The sequence below is a fragment of the Thermothelomyces thermophilus genome, chromosome 1 (genome assembly GCF_000226095.1).
Source record: "Thermothelomyces thermophilus ATCC 42464 chromosome 1, complete sequence".
NCBI classification, from domain to species: Eukaryota; Fungi; Ascomycota; class Sordariomycetes; order Sordariales; family Chaetomiaceae; genus Thermothelomyces; species Thermothelomyces thermophilus.
The window spans coordinates 3241070-3254977 of record NC_016472.1 but is presented as its reverse complement, the minus strand read 5'-3'; the positions used below and the strand labels follow the sequence as shown (position 1 = coordinate 3254977).

At 61.5% G+C, this 13908-nt stretch overlaps 6 protein-coding genes across 6 annotated transcripts; 2 read left to right on the top strand and 4 right to left on the bottom strand.

The window, feature by feature from the left end:
• Positions 1 to 384: 384 nt before the first annotated feature.
• On the top strand, positions 385 to 2386 carry MYCTH_2313564 (uncharacterized protein). Its single transcript, XM_003659064.1, has 3 exons — positions 385 to 813; positions 1025 to 1661; positions 1810 to 2386. Exons 1-3 carry the CDS (start codon positions 809 to 811, stop codon positions 2224 to 2226), a joined length of 1059 nt encoding a protein of 352 aa, XP_003659112.1. The 5' UTR covers positions 385 to 808; the 3' UTR covers positions 2227 to 2386.
• Positions 2387 to 2410: 24 nt separating this feature from the next.
• MYCTH_2295747 (uncharacterized protein) lies at positions 2411 to 5975 on the bottom strand. Its single transcript, XM_003659063.1, has 3 exons — positions 5455 to 5975; positions 3210 to 5365; positions 2411 to 3120 (listed from the first exon to the last, which is right to left on the bottom strand). Exons 1-3 carry the CDS (start codon positions 5822 to 5824, stop codon positions 2539 to 2541), a joined length of 3108 nt encoding a protein of 1035 aa, XP_003659111.1. The 5' UTR covers positions 5825 to 5975; the 3' UTR covers positions 2411 to 2538.
• Positions 5976 to 6216: 241 nt separating this feature from the next.
• MYCTH_2088125 (uncharacterized protein) lies at positions 6217 to 7159 on the top strand (the record flags this gene model as incomplete). Its single annotated transcript, XM_003659062.1, has 3 exons — positions 6217 to 6400; positions 6478 to 6564; positions 6648 to 7159. Exons 1-3 carry the CDS (start codon positions 6361 to 6363, stop codon positions 7157 to 7159), a joined length of 639 nt encoding a protein of 212 aa, XP_003659110.1. The 5' UTR covers positions 6217 to 6360.
• Positions 7160 to 7300: 141 nt separating this feature from the next.
• On the bottom strand, positions 7301 to 9313 carry MYCTH_2295745 (uncharacterized protein). The gene has a single exon (XM_003659061.1). The coding sequence runs from the start codon at positions 8970 to 8972 to the stop codon at positions 7443 to 7445; it is 1530 nt and encodes a 509-aa protein (XP_003659109.1). The 5' UTR covers positions 8973 to 9313; the 3' UTR covers positions 7301 to 7442.
• Positions 9314 to 9546: 233 nt separating this feature from the next.
• Positions 9547 to 12794, bottom strand: MYCTH_2295744 (uncharacterized protein). Its single transcript, XM_003659060.1, has one exon. It carries the CDS (start codon positions 12417 to 12419, stop codon positions 9780 to 9782), a length of 2640 nt encoding a protein of 879 aa, XP_003659108.1. The 5' UTR covers positions 12420 to 12794; the 3' UTR covers positions 9547 to 9779.
• Positions 12795 to 12839: 45 nt separating this feature from the next.
• Positions 12840 to 13381, bottom strand: MYCTH_2295743 (uncharacterized protein). The gene has a single exon (XM_003659059.1). It carries the CDS (start codon positions 13199 to 13201, stop codon positions 12932 to 12934), a length of 270 nt encoding a protein of 89 aa, XP_003659107.1. The 5' UTR covers positions 13202 to 13381; the 3' UTR covers positions 12840 to 12931.
• Between the last annotated feature and the right edge of the window lie 527 nt (positions 13382 to 13908).

Genomic DNA, 13908 nt, shown 5'->3' with positions numbered 1-13908 from the left:
GGCGCTTGTGCGCTGTGGGTTGTGTTGTGGGGATATGGCAAGTCATTTTTTCCATACTCGGGCTTATTGTTAGGTACCCAAGTTCTCGGGTACGTCTCGGCAGTTACGGCTCGGTGTAATCCGCCCACAAATCTCGCGGTGAGCAGGGACCCCGCTGGAGAGATCTGACAATAAATCCAACAGGTGGTCATGGTGGGGCAAGGAAGAGAACGAGAGGTATGACGTCAACACGATCAGGCCTCAGCACCCCATGACGATGAGAGCTCTTGCTCTCTCTTGCCGACGAACACATTACGTGTGAGGGTTCCTTTAGTTCTGAGTCGGAGACTAAAAGGGGAGGGTATGCCAAGTGCGATGGTGGTCGACCGCCGTAAAGAGCGGCACAGAGCATCCAACTTGATCAATTGTACCCTCTATCCAGAGAGAGAGAGAGCTCTCCTGCGGCTCATCAACCTCGAAACAAGGGAACCCGTTTGTAGTTCTTGAATTGAGTCTTCCTGCTACTTCGTTTCAATTAGGCTCAAATTCTCTCTCTCATCGACGAGCGACGAGGACCGCGGTTGGTGAAGCCGTGAGGGCGCAAGATCCCATTTTCCTAGTGCATGGTTGGCACCTGCCTTACGACCAGTCTTCCCTCAGGCCCGTCGAGGTACATCGTAACCAATTTGGAAGGAGGCCACAGACAACAACACAGAGTTACCCGTGCCTTACTTGTTACCAGCTTTTGGTATTGCACCTACCCATCTCCGACTCCTGGGCGAATCGAGCAGACTTGAGAAGCCTCAGGATATTGAATCTGAGAACCAACATGATGTAAGCCGAAACATCCATCCCCGCTGTCAGGTACCTCGACCGTCGTCACGTATCTAGCATCACGACGAACCATGTCACGCAGGAGTGGTGAAAGCTCCCGGTTTTCCCTTTCAGCCCAGTGGTGAACTCCCCTTCTTTGCCTATCCTTCAGCCCATTTCATTCTCAGCTAACCAAGGAACCAAATATAATAACCCTTTTGGATCTCTCTAGGAACCGCGCGCTCTCCATTCGCTCGTCAAACCGCTCGTCCAGCGGCACGGCCAACCCCACCTCCACCACCTCAAGCCACCAGTCGGGCGCCTCTCACCACCGTAAACTCTTCTCCTTCCACTCCCTGCGCGACGCAACCCATCCGCCCCTCTCCAAGCGCCTCCACCGCCTGATCAAGTCGGAAAACATACTCGTGTCGGCTTACGAGACGGCCGCGCGCGAACGCATCTCCATCGCCACGCAGCTCTCGGAATGGGGCGAGCAACGCCAGCAACCACAGCAGCAGCAGCAGCATCCAGCATCATCTACCTCCCCACAGGACGGTAGCGGCGGAGGCGCGGGGGCCGATCCGGCGGTGTCGGACATCAGCGACAAGATCGGCGTGCTGCTGTCGGAGCTGGGCGAGCAGGAGGAGGCGTACGCGGCGCGGCTGGACGAGAGCCGGGCGGCGCTCAAGGTGGTGCGCGACACGGAGCGCAGCGTGCAGCCGAGCCGGGACGGCAAGCACCGCGTCGCCGACGAGATCCACCGGCTCAAGGCCCGCGAGCCCCAGAGCGCCCGGCTCGTCACGCTCGAGCAGGAGCTGGTCCGCGCCGAGGCGGAGAACCTGGTTGCCGAGGCGCAGCTGGGGAACGTGGTGAGTCTAGTTTCTTTTCTTTTCTTTTCATTTTTTTTTCTTCCGTTGTTTCTCGTTATCTTCCCTTTCTCACACGCCCATTGCTTCTTTCAGTCTCATGGCGTGCTGCTGCTGATGAATGAGCGCGTGTGTGCGCTCGACGGCACAGACCAGGCAGAAACTCAAGGAGGCGTATACCCTCGACTTCCTCGCCACCATCGAGCGGGCCGAGAAGCAAGCCATCCTGGCGCGGCACGGCCTGAGGCTGTTGCAGCTGTTGAATGACACGCCCGTAGTGCCCGGGGATGTGCGGCCCCCGTATACGCACGCGGCGCAGGCGAGACAGGTCCTGAACGATGCCGAGGATGACCTGCGGGAGTGGCGACTGGATACCGGGTTTCTGGGCGACGATGGGACCGTCGATGTGGAGAGTGGCGGACATGCGATGCCCAGTGCCGAGGAGAAGGGGAAGCAGAAGGAGACGCCGCAGGAACAACAGAAGCTGGCAGATCCGGGTGGCGTGGCCGAGACAAACAGGGAGAATGTGCCAGATGCGGATGGTGGTAGTTTGGGCGGCCAATATTGAGGGCGATTGGAGATTAAAGAGAACAAAATCAACGGATAGGTATGCGTTTGGTATCGTTGGTGGTCGATCACTTAATACCTAAGGTGCTCATGTTATTCTCCTGACACACAGGGTGTCTTCTATTTGCAAAGCATAAAACAACACAAATCAAGAAAGCACATAAAAAAACCAACAACAACAACCAATCCCAAAATGTCTACAACGCCCGTTGCATGTTATTGCATGTTAGAAATCCCAAGCCGGACCCCATCCCGTTCATTACCCATGCCCACTCGTTCGTTCGTGTTCCCAGAATACATACACGCCCAATCATCAGATGCTCGCCGTAACCCTCCTCACACTCTTCCTGGGTCCCTCGCCGGTGATCATGACGGCGCCTTCCATCTCGAGCGCCCGCATGACCTCGGCAAAGTCGGCCGGCTCGACGGGGACGCCGGCGCTGTCGGCCAGCTTCCTGGCGACCTCGGAGTAGCGGACGGCCTGGCCGCCGGCCGTCAGGTCGTCCAGCAGGCGGACGACGGCGTCCTTCATGTCGGCCTTGCGGCGGCGGTCGGCGGCGCTGGTGCCCTCGGTCAGCAGGCTCATGTCGATGCGGCCCTGGGCGTCGGTGGCGGCCGTCTTGAGGGCCGACTTGATGAGCCGCACGGCCTCGCGGACGTCGTCGGGCGTGACCGTCTGCGAGAGGCGCATCTTGGCGTGCGCCTCGGACAGCCGGATCATGGACTCGAGCTGCCGCGTCGTCGCCGTGATGCGCTTCTCGGCCGCCCGCACGTCCTGCCCCAGCTTGCGCATCTCGACGTACGCCTCCACTAGCTCGCGCCCGGCCTCCGGGCTGATGGTCGGGTGGATGTTGGCCCGCGCGTACGAGATGTACGACGTCAGGAACTCGATGGGCTGTGTGTGTATGGTGATTAGCAACCCCAAGAGAAGGAAAAAAGAAAAAAAACAAACACGGGAGAGAGGGGTATGTATGCATGACTTACCAGAATGTCGTTGCTGCTCTGGGCCGTCTCGGGCTTGTCCTCGAGGTACATGGACAGCAGGTGGCGCGCCAGCCGCTGGTCCGTCTTCTCGTCGACGCGGTCGAGGATGAGGTAGACCAGGTCGAAACGGGAGAGGAGGGTGGGGGGCAGGTCGATGTTTTGCGGAACCGAGAGGTCCGGGTTGTACCGGCTGCCGATCGGGTTGGCGGACGCGAGGATGCTGGTGCGGGCGTTAAGCGTGGTGATGATGCCGGCCTTGGCGACCGACACGGTCTGCTGCTCCATGACCTCGTGCAGGACCGAGCGCGTCGACTCGTTCATCTTGTCGAACTCGTCGATGCAGCAGACGCCGCCGTCCGACAGGACGAGCGCGCCCGACTCGAGCACCAGCTGGCGCGTCTCCGGGTCGCGGGTCACGTAGGCGGTGAGACCGACGGCAGAGGAGCCCTTGCCGCTGGTGTAGACGCCGCGCGGGGCGATCCGGTGGACGTACGAGAGGATCTGCGACTTGGCGGTGGACGGGTCACCGCAGAGCAGTATGTTGATGTCGCCGCGGTACTTGGGGCTCCCCCCCTTCTCGAATGTCTTGTTGGTCCCGCCGAACAGCTGCAGGAGGATGCCCTTCTTGACGTCGTCGGCCTCGTAGATCGAGGGCGCGAGGGAGCGGGAGAGCAGGTCGTAGATGTCCGGGCGGGCCGCGGTCGCCTTGATCTTCTCCTCCTCCTCGGGAGTGACCTTCTTGACCTCGTCGAGGCTTTGCCCGTTCGTGTGGGCCTCCTCCTCCTCGGCCAGGTCGAGGGTCGACGGGTCGGCGCCCATCCTCTTCCGGTCGACCTTTTGCACGTGCACCACGTCGACGTAGGTCTTGTGCACGCTCTTGACCGTCCGCATCCGCGGGTTGACGCGCACGGGGGTGACCTTGTAGATGCCCGTGAGCTCGACACGGTCGCCTGCCTTGCAGAAGTCGACGAGCTCGTTGTAGACGCACACGGAGACCGAGTGCGGCGTCTGCCCGGCGGGGACGGTGTCTGGCGTCTCCTGCAGCTTGATGACCTGCTTGTCCTCGAACAGGCAGCGGTTGTGGATGATCTGCATCGAGTTCTTCTGCTTGCACCGGGCGCGGGGGCATTCGGTGGGCTCGCGGATCTTGCCGCGATCCAGCTCGACGGTAACCGAATGGCCGCAGACGCTGCACTTGAAGAAGGCCGCCTTCATATCCGGGATGACGGGGGTCGTCCGGATGACGAGGCCCTTGATGGAGATGAGCTTGTCCATGTCGGACGGGTTGAGGTCCCGCAGGTTGATGGTCTTCTCCAGGCCCCAAGGGCGCACCAGGTACTGCTGCTTCATCACCTGGTCCTCGAGCGTCATCTGGTCCCGCTGAGAGGGCCGGGGCGTGGACGAGTCCTCTCCGCGGTCGGAGCTGGGGAATGCAATCTCGGAGCTCTGGGAGGCCTGGGGCGCGTTGGCCGCGGCGGCGGCGGCGGCGCTGTGCGAAGCGGCCCTCTGGCTCGCCATCTCGGCCTGGGCAAGCTCGATCATGCAGTCGTGGACGCACTGGTCCATGACGGGGATGATCTCGGTCGGGTACGCCTGGGCCTGGTGCCACAGCTTCACCGTCCGGGGATAGGCCTTAAGGTCGCGGAGGTCCAGGTACAGCTTGTTGGTGCCGAGCAGCAGCATGTTCTCCAAGGCCTCCCAGTACGGCTTCGAGTCAGCCTCGGGGTTCCCGCTGGTGTCGGCCTCGGTGGCGCCGTCTGCCCACATGCGGTACTTCTTGGTGAAGTTGCGGAGGAAGTCCCTGAAGGAGGCGAAGGAATCCTCGAGCGAGACGGTGGTACCCCAGACAAGGCTCTGGCTCGGGCCACCGAGAGCATCGGCCTCCGAGGTATGGGGGTTATTGTTTGCGAAGGAAGCGGCATCTGACCCGAGCGCGGAACCGTCCCGGACCACGCGGCCGGTGTCGTCCAAGATGATGCGGCGGGGCACCCGGGGGGTGCGGATGACATCGGAGTTGATATCTCCTCGGTAGGGCCTGGCGACGTCTGATCGCCGAGAGCTCACAAACAGCGCGCTGCTGTCGCTGCGGAGGTCGGACTGCTGGGTGAGCTGGCGGCCAGGACTGGAACTGGGGTCATAGCGGATCGGGGAGGAGTCTGCGCGGGCAGGTTAGGCACATCGGTTCTTTGCGGGGGATCTTGGGCACGGGGCCAGGGGCCAGGGGCCAGGGGAGAGAGCGCCCTACCTCCGATGAGGCGAGCGCTCGGGCGGGGAGTCCGGTCTCCGGCGCTCTGGGTCTCTGTCTGCTGGCGCAAGGGCGAGCTGGGTGCGTGGTTGGCCGTGCTCTGGCTATTGCTCATCTGGCGGAGAGGGGAAGAGGGCCTATCGGCGCCGGGGGCAGGAGACGAAGACTGGTAGAACAGCGGGCTAGAGGCGAGCTGCGATGACCTCGTCTGGCGGGGTGTCCTCTCTGCTGCGGTCGGGCGGTTCGAGGGGCCAGCCGCGGGGCTGCTCTGTTGCTGCTGCTGCTGCTGCTGCTGCTGCTGCTGCGAGCTGCGAGTGGCCCGGCTCGGCGTTGCAGAGCTGCGCGTCGATCTCTTGGCTGGCGACGACATGTTGGTCCACTGTTCCTCTGGTTCCAAAACGAAAGGGGGAAAAAAAATTGCCGGCAGTGGTATGTCAAAGGATGCCGGGTGAAAGTGCTTGTCGGCAGAGGAAGAGTTGCGAGAGCTGCGAGGGTGGGACACTCAGTTGGGTAAGGCGGGCAGTCGGTGCAGAACAAAAATGGGAGGTACGCGAAAGTTCGCGTTAACCCAACCACTTTACGCGCCTCCAGGGGGCACTTGCACGCGCACCCCATTAAAACCCCTGTCACTTACACACGGAGGTACAGTACGTATCCGTACCTGCCAAGGTATCCGCACCGCATCTCCCAAAATTGTGGGACCCCCAATGGCCCCAATGCTCAAGCCACATCACAGCGAAAGGACCCCACAACTCCCAAGAGGGCAGCAGCAAAGCACCAGAAGACGACAGCATCGCAACCCACGATACGCGCTGCCATTGCGCCCGCCGAAGCTGCGACGACATTGAATAGGATAGGATTTGTATTAGCGGGGCAGTCACAGAAACACACACACCCACCGCCAAGATGTCGCCAGGAATGTCGCTGTATAGCGTCAACGCTATCTGTATGGACCTTGGATTCCGCCGACAGCTGCGACCCGGCATCGAGCGTCGCAGGCGATCAAGCTGACACTTGGCCCAGTAATCCTTTCCAGCGAGGACGGATCACGGATATTCGCAAAGTACTACACCCCGCCGCACCAGGCCGCGGCCAACACGTCGGGAGCCGGTAGGTTTATTCCAACACTCTTCGATTCCTCTTCGCGTATCCATTCTCTACTTCCATGCATGAACGGGCAGGTCGGGGTCAAGAGAATTGGCGTGCTAACACCGGGCCAGCCCCCGCACCCTCTTCCCAGAACCCCTATCCCGACAAGACGTCCCAGACCCGGTTCGAGAAGGCGCTCCTGCAGAAGACGGCCAAGCAGACGGGCGACATCCTGCTGTTCGACAACCGGATCGTGCTGTACAAGATGGAGTCGGACGTGGCCATCTACGTGGTCGGCAGCCCCGACGAGAACGAGATCCTGCTGTACAACGTGCTGCTGGCCCTGCGCGACAGCATGCACCTGCTCTTCAAGCAGTCGGTCGACAAGCGCACCATCATCGAGAACTACGACCTGGTCTCGCTCGCCGTCGACGAGATCTGCGACGACGGCGTCGTGCTCGAGACGGACCCGACCATCATTGTCCAGCGCTGCAGCAAGGCGCCGTCCCAGGACGTCAACCTCAGCCGCATCGACCCCTTCAGCGAGCAGGGCGTCAACAACCTGGCGCAACTAGGCAAGGCGAAGCTGACGGACTGGTTGAGGCAGGGGTTGTAAGTCAGGTGACGGCATCGGGGTTGGTTGGTTAGATGGTTGGGCTGGAGTGGTGGAAGGTGTTCCATGATACGGATGATGAAATCTGGAGGTCTATTTTTTTTTTTTTTATGTTGCGTTGTGGTTGAGGGTTCGGGCGCGTCCACGCATCATCACCATCATCGGGTAGCCAGAAAAAGAAAAAGAACATCCGGTTCACAGAAGGAAAAAAAAAAGCATGTGTCTCCTGAGAGACGACAGTTCTAATGCGTCTAAAATCTCTCTCTCTCTCTCTCTCTCTCTCTCTCTAAGTCCTGATTTCCGATGCCGCCTTTCTGAGCCTGTTCATGACCGCTGCTGCCATGTCGTCGCCGTCGCCGACCCCTTCCACGAGGATGACGTCGGCCCCGAGCCTGTCGAGCGCCCTGAGCGCGCCAAACAAGCCGTGGGCCACCCCCTTGACGTCGCGGCCCAGGTCGACGTCCAGTAGCCTCCCCGCCTCTTGTCCGTTCTCATCCAAGAGCACCCCTTCCCTCACCACGAATCCCGCCTCCTCCTCCTCCTCCTCCTCCTTCTTCTCCCCGTTCACCAGCGGCTGCCCGAGCCCGGAGTGCTTCAACCCCCCCGCGACATCCCAGCCGCCCGTCCTGATGAACCCGACCGTACTTTTCTCCGTGGTTACCACGTCGCTCAGGGTGGGAATGGGTGCGGCTGCGGCACCCTCGCCCCCGCTCTTTCCGCCCGCTTCAAACAGGACGACCTTCGCCCTGGGGCTGTAGTGCTTGTACTTCATGCCGGGCGCCCGGGGCGCCTCGCCGGCGCTGCCGGCGCTCCGGGACCCTCCTTCCCAGGCGGCGTCGGCGTACGCCTTGACGACGCGCTCCCAGCCGTGGCAGCGGCGGAGGGCGTCGATGCCGACGCCGCCGGGGCGGAGGACGGCGGGGGGGTCGGAGAGGCCGTCGACGACGGTGCTCTCGACGCCGACGGCGCAGGGGCCGCCGTCGAGGACGAGGGCGACGCGGCCGCGCAGGTCGTCGGCGGCGTGGCGGGCGGCCGTCGGGCTGGGCCGCGTCGACGCGTTGGCCGACGGCGCCGCCAGCGGGGCCCCCGCCAGCGCGATCAGGCTGCGCGCCAGCGCCGACGCCGGCATCCGCGCCCCGAACGCCGGCTGCGACGCCGTCACCTCGGCCGCCAGCGGCGACGGCGCCGGCAGCGGCAGCAGGATGGTCAGCGGGCCCGGCCAGAACCGCCGGATCAGCGGCCGGTAGATGGCCGGGATCACGTCGTCGTCGTCCTCCGCGTTGCCCACGTCGTCGTTCTCGCTGCCGTCTTGTCGTGATGGTGCCGAGGTCGGTGGTGGTGGTGGTGGTGGTGGCCCTGATGATCCCTCTACCCCTGATGGTGATGGTGATGCTGATGGTGATGCTGATGTTGTTGGTGTTGTTGTTGTTGTCGTCATCGTCGTCGTCGACGTCGACGAGGTCTTCTTCGCTGGCGCCAGCAGCCGGCGCAGCATGGACAGGTCGCTGACGTGGACGATGAGCGGGTTGTCCGAGGGCCGACCCTTGGCCGCGTAGATGCCCCTGACGGCGTCGGAGCGGGTGGCGTCGGCGCCCAGGCCGTAGACGGTCTCGGTCGGGAAGGCGACGGGCACCGGCGTGGTGCGCAGCAGATGGGCGGCCTCGCGAAGGGGCGCCAGCACGGCCTCGTTGTCGCCCGTCTCGGCCACCTCCCACCGGTCGAGGTTCGGCCTGCCGTCGGCGTCGACGCTGGCCCACCGCCCCAGCGCCGAATCGTCCTTGCCGGCGAGCGGCACCTTGAGGATCCGTGTTTCCATCCCCCTCGCCGCCGCCGCTGCCGCCGCTTCCGCCGTCGTGGCCGTGTGTGAAAGCCTGGCGGCTTGTTGTTGTGTAAGTGCGGTCGTGGTTGTGATGCGACCGCGAAGAGAATAAAAATGTGCAGGTCTGGATATGGGCGTGGTGAGTGTGGGTGTGGATGCGGCGAGCCAGCGCGCAGGGAAACGCAGCAAACGGTTGATTCCCGCCAGTCTGATAGGCGTGGTGGTTGATTTATAATGGTGTTGTCGTTGGATGAACTTGCGTTTCTGCAATGGCTTGCTATTAATTATGGGTGAGTTCACTGCATGTAAAAAATCGTGAGTGAGATGTCGAGTGCTTGTAAGTTGAGTGAGTAATGGAGAAATTTTCTTGCAGCTCTGACTGAGTTGGGACCCTTTTTTTCTCAATCGATGATATGGCGGCCTAACTTATTATTTAGTTGACCTTCGTGGTCCTTTTTTCTACAACGACATAAATTCTAGTAATCCCAGACACTCAAAAGGACTATTCTCTCTTTCTTTCTTTCTTTGTTTTTTATTTTTTTTCTTGATCTCAATTTCCCATTATTATTGTGACTGATTATTCCTCGTGAATGAACCGCCCAAGTAAATAATATCTGCGCCGTCTCTTTCCCCTTCCAAACGCCACGCTGTCTAGCCATGATGCTATGTCATCCGTCATACTCTACAGGGAAAATAAAAAAAAAAAAATTGTCGTGGAAAACTGCGCAAGAGATGATCCGCACTTCGCCAATCCATCCATCTTTCCATGCCCATTGTGTGCGTGCGTAGTAACCCAGCATATCCTCAGCCAGCATACGCCTCGCTGCCCCTGCGCCCCGTGCTGATCGGCAGCGCCGAGACGTAGGCATTCGTCGCACACAGCTGCTCCGAAAAGCTCGCCAGCAGCCGCATCACCTCCTCGCGCACCTCCTCGCGGCCGGCCGCGCCCAGCATGACCCTCGCCGACGGCGGTGCCGGTGGCACCCCAGCAACACCACCCTCAACACCTCCACTAGCACCTCCACCACCCCTTTCATTCGTGTCCGCGTGGTCCAGCCCGGAACCGTTCATCGCCCCGGCGGCTGCCGCCGCCGCTATCCTCGGATGCTGCAGCTGCGCGTTGTTGTTGTAGTTGTTGTAGTAGTAGTTGTTGTTGTTGCTGGTGCTGCTGACGCTCGCGCCGGACTGCGACCGTCCCCTGGTCCGGGCCCTGCTGCGCCGGTCGGTGATGCTCATCGACGAATTGGACGGGCCCATGGTGAGGGACTCCGAGTCGTAGCCGCTGGCCGAGTAGTTGTCGTCGTCGTAGCTGGTCGAGCGCGAGTGGGACGTCGAGCGGAAGCCGCTACCGCTAGCGGCCGAGGCGAAGTCGGGAGGCCCCGACTGCCCGTCGTCGCCGCCGCCGCCGCCGGCGGTGGTGGTGGTAGTGATGGTGGTTGTCTTTGCCAGCTGTGCGAACTCGCTGTCGTCCGAGATCAAGATGGAGGGCTCGCGGATGCCGAGCTGATGCGGCTGGTAGAGGGAGGCGTGGCGCTCGAGGTCGAACGGGTTTGCGCCGCCAATGTCCGATCCCGCCATCGAGGCGGCGTCCGAGTTGGCGGTGGATGGCCGGGCGGGCTCCGGCATCACCAGGCCCTCGTCCAGGTCGATGAGGCTGCCCACCGAGGCGCGGTTGTCCTGAGACTGCGCCGGCGGCAAGTCGTACGGCTCGGCGAGGTACCCACCCCGGTCCGTGGGATGGTAGATCATGGGAGGGCCCGGGTTGGGGTCGGGCCGATCCTCGTGGAACGGGAACCGGGACATTTCCGGGTTCGCCGAAGCCGGGGGGGCCATGGTCGGGAATTTCCATTCCTGAGTGCGCCGGTTCGCGTTCAGGTCTGCTGGATCGCTCAGGGGCGGTCTGTTGAAATCCGTCGTCTCCTCGCCGTCCGAGTCGCTCGGGAGGCGCATTCCCGCCCGGATGGTTGCCATGTCGACAAACTGAGAGAGCTCGCCGCCGTCGTGGAGGGAGGCATCGAGGTCGATCAGAGACTCCCGCAGGGTGGAGTGGAGCGAGTCGTCGCGCAGGGGAAGATCCGATGTCGTACTGGTCATCGGGGGCGGCGGGGCTTTGCCGTAGTAGGCGCGCGAGTTTTCCTCGTAGTTGGAGATGGTGTTGGGGTCGAAGACCTTCTCTAGAGGCGCCTTCAGCGGCTGGAGCTGCGGCGGGAGACGCCGGCGCTGCTTGGGCTTGGCAGGGCGGGAGGTCTGCTCGCTGATCTCGAAATCGACGTTGGAGCCGTAGACGTCGAAGACGGCCTGGGCATCCGTGTTCATGACCTGCCGGTCAAAGTCGACCGTGGTGCTGAAGTTCCACTCGTCGTTGGGCAGGCCCGGGGACGAATGATCGGATGGCCCTTGGACGCCGACCGGGGCGAAGAGCGATCTCCGGACGCCGCCTTGCCCTTCCCAGAGCTTGTACGCCTTGACGAGGTTGGCGAGCGAGGAGGTCGGGTACTCCTCGCTCGTGTTGTAGATGAATGGGTGCCGCTGGATCTCCTGGATGCTCGGCCGCTTGGCCGGGTCCTCGACCAGGCAGAACGCCACCAGGTCCTTGATCTTGTCCGAGTAGTCGCCCTCCAGGCGGGGAGCGTGATGCTTGATATACTGACCCAGCTGTTGCACGCTGAAGCCGGCCATGACGTTGGGAGGGAGGCCCGAAGCGAGCTCGTAGACCAGGGAGCCGAAAGCCCAGATGTCGACGGGCGTGCTGTAGGAAGGCTCGGGGTCGAACAGCTCCGGGGCCATCCAGTTGAGCGTTCCGATGAAGGTGGTCCGCTTGTCCAGCTTGGACTCGACTATGCCGGCCACGCCAAAGTCGCAGAGCTGGACGCCGCCGGCCTCGGTGACGAGGACGTTGGCGCATTTGATGTCTCTGTGAATGATGCCTTCCTTGTGGACCCAGTAGATGGCCTCGGCCACTTCTCGCACGATCGGGATGATCCATTTCTCCTGCAGCCCGCCCGGGGCCGTGGGTTTCATCAAGGTCGCGACGCTCCCTCCGGCGCAGTACTCGGTCACCATCCACATGGCCTGGCCGACCGGGAGGACGTCGAGGGTGAGGTTGATGTTCTTGGCGCCGCTTTCGCTGAGCTTCTTGAGGGTGGAGAATTCGTGCATAAACTCGCTGTACGTGTCGGCGAGTTTGGGATTGAGGGTGTCGCCCTCCTCAATGTTGATGATCTTGACGGCGACGAGCGATTTCGTCTTGAGGTCGGTGGCCTTGTAGACCCGACCGTAGTTCCCTTTGCCGATCAACTCTTGGAGCCGGTAAGGGGGAACTTCCTTTCCCTCCTTGTTACATTCCTCTTCGACTAGTGCCTGCATTTTTTCCGCGTCCTCGATCGCCATCTGTTTGCTGACAGAGAAGTCCGCATTGCGGACCTGCAGGCTGTTGGTGGCCATGGCGATCGGCGGAGCCCGCTAGTTGCGGGGGGACGACGGTTGGCCGTTGTTGTCGCGTGCTCGTTCGCCCCTGGCAGGCTGGGCAACGGGCAGTGTGTCGGACGAGGCGCGATTGGAAAGCAAGCGGGGGGGCTGGCCAAAGAGGAGCGAGAATGACAGCTCGGTCGGCTCCCGCTGCTGCTCTTGATATCCCCGGATCTGGAGGCTCTGAAGCCGGCGCTCGATCTCGCCTTGACCCTGGGGTTCCTCGAGAGCCTCGGAGTCCTCCTCTTGAAGCTCGCCTGCTTCCTTCTTGGTGTCCTGTCCGGAATTTGCGGGTTCGCTGCAATGCGTTAACTTCGAGACGAGAGAGAGAGAGAGAGAGAGAGAGAGAGAGAGAGAGAGAGAGAGAGAGAGAGAGAGAGAGAGAGAGAGAGAGAGAGAGAGAGAGAGAGAGAGAGAGAGAGAGAGAGAGGAGAAGTAGTCCAACGCTCCAACGCATCCCCGCAAACAAAATGCGCCGGTGTCGATACTTACCAGTCCTCCGGGAGCGCAGTCTGGTGCAGCCAATCGACAATGTACTGGCGCTGTTCCGGGAGCAGCAGTGAAGACTCAGCAGGCCGAGTCGGGGGCGGATCGCGAGGAGGCGGCCCAGGGAGAGGAGGGACGGCAAGTCGGGGCGCAGCAGCGGCCCGCCGATGAGAGGACGCGGCCGTGCTCTCCTCGCTCAAATCTTCCCCTCTTCCCTGAGCGATGGGGTTTGGGTTGGCAGACCCTCGGCGGCTACCCTCGTCGCTCTGCATCTGGGTCAGTTTGCCGGAACCGATTTGACGAACTTGAACTCTGGTGCTGTTTTTGACGATGGACGACAGAAAACCAGATCTAAAGGTGGTAAAGAATAAAAAAGGCAAGAAATCGACCCAAGATGTACTCACCCAAATCAGCAATAATTCACAAAAAAAACCCTGTAAATATTTCCGGGCAACGATGTCGTCGCGCGGGTCCTGGTAGTAGTACGAGGGACCCGAGGCGGCCAATCCCGCGCGCGCAAAAAAGTCCCTGTGTTCACAATAACACAACTAGACTCAAAAATAAGATTGACGGGCCTTGAGGAAACGATCAGACACGGCTATGCGTCATAGTCTCGTAATGTCTTGATGAGGTATTGTGCGTCGTAGAATGCGGTCGACGCCACGTTCGGGCCGAGTCCGTGATGCTGGGGTCGTGGTGGTGAGCGCGCCTGATCGAACCCAGGGGTTCATTCACTGGATTGCAGGCTTGACAGGGCAAACCAGACGAGGCTTGAAACGACGCTAGGGCGCGTGTGGCACTGGTAGGCCAATCATGGCGCGCCTTGGCGTATGGGGGCGCTGGTACCTTTCCTGCGGCAGCTGCCGTGTTCACCTGCATTGGCACAGCAGGGGTCTGGGGTGCACAAGATTCAGGTATCAGTGTAACCTGAAAGGGCGATTCTTTACACTCATGACCCACCATGTCAGGGGATATCTGG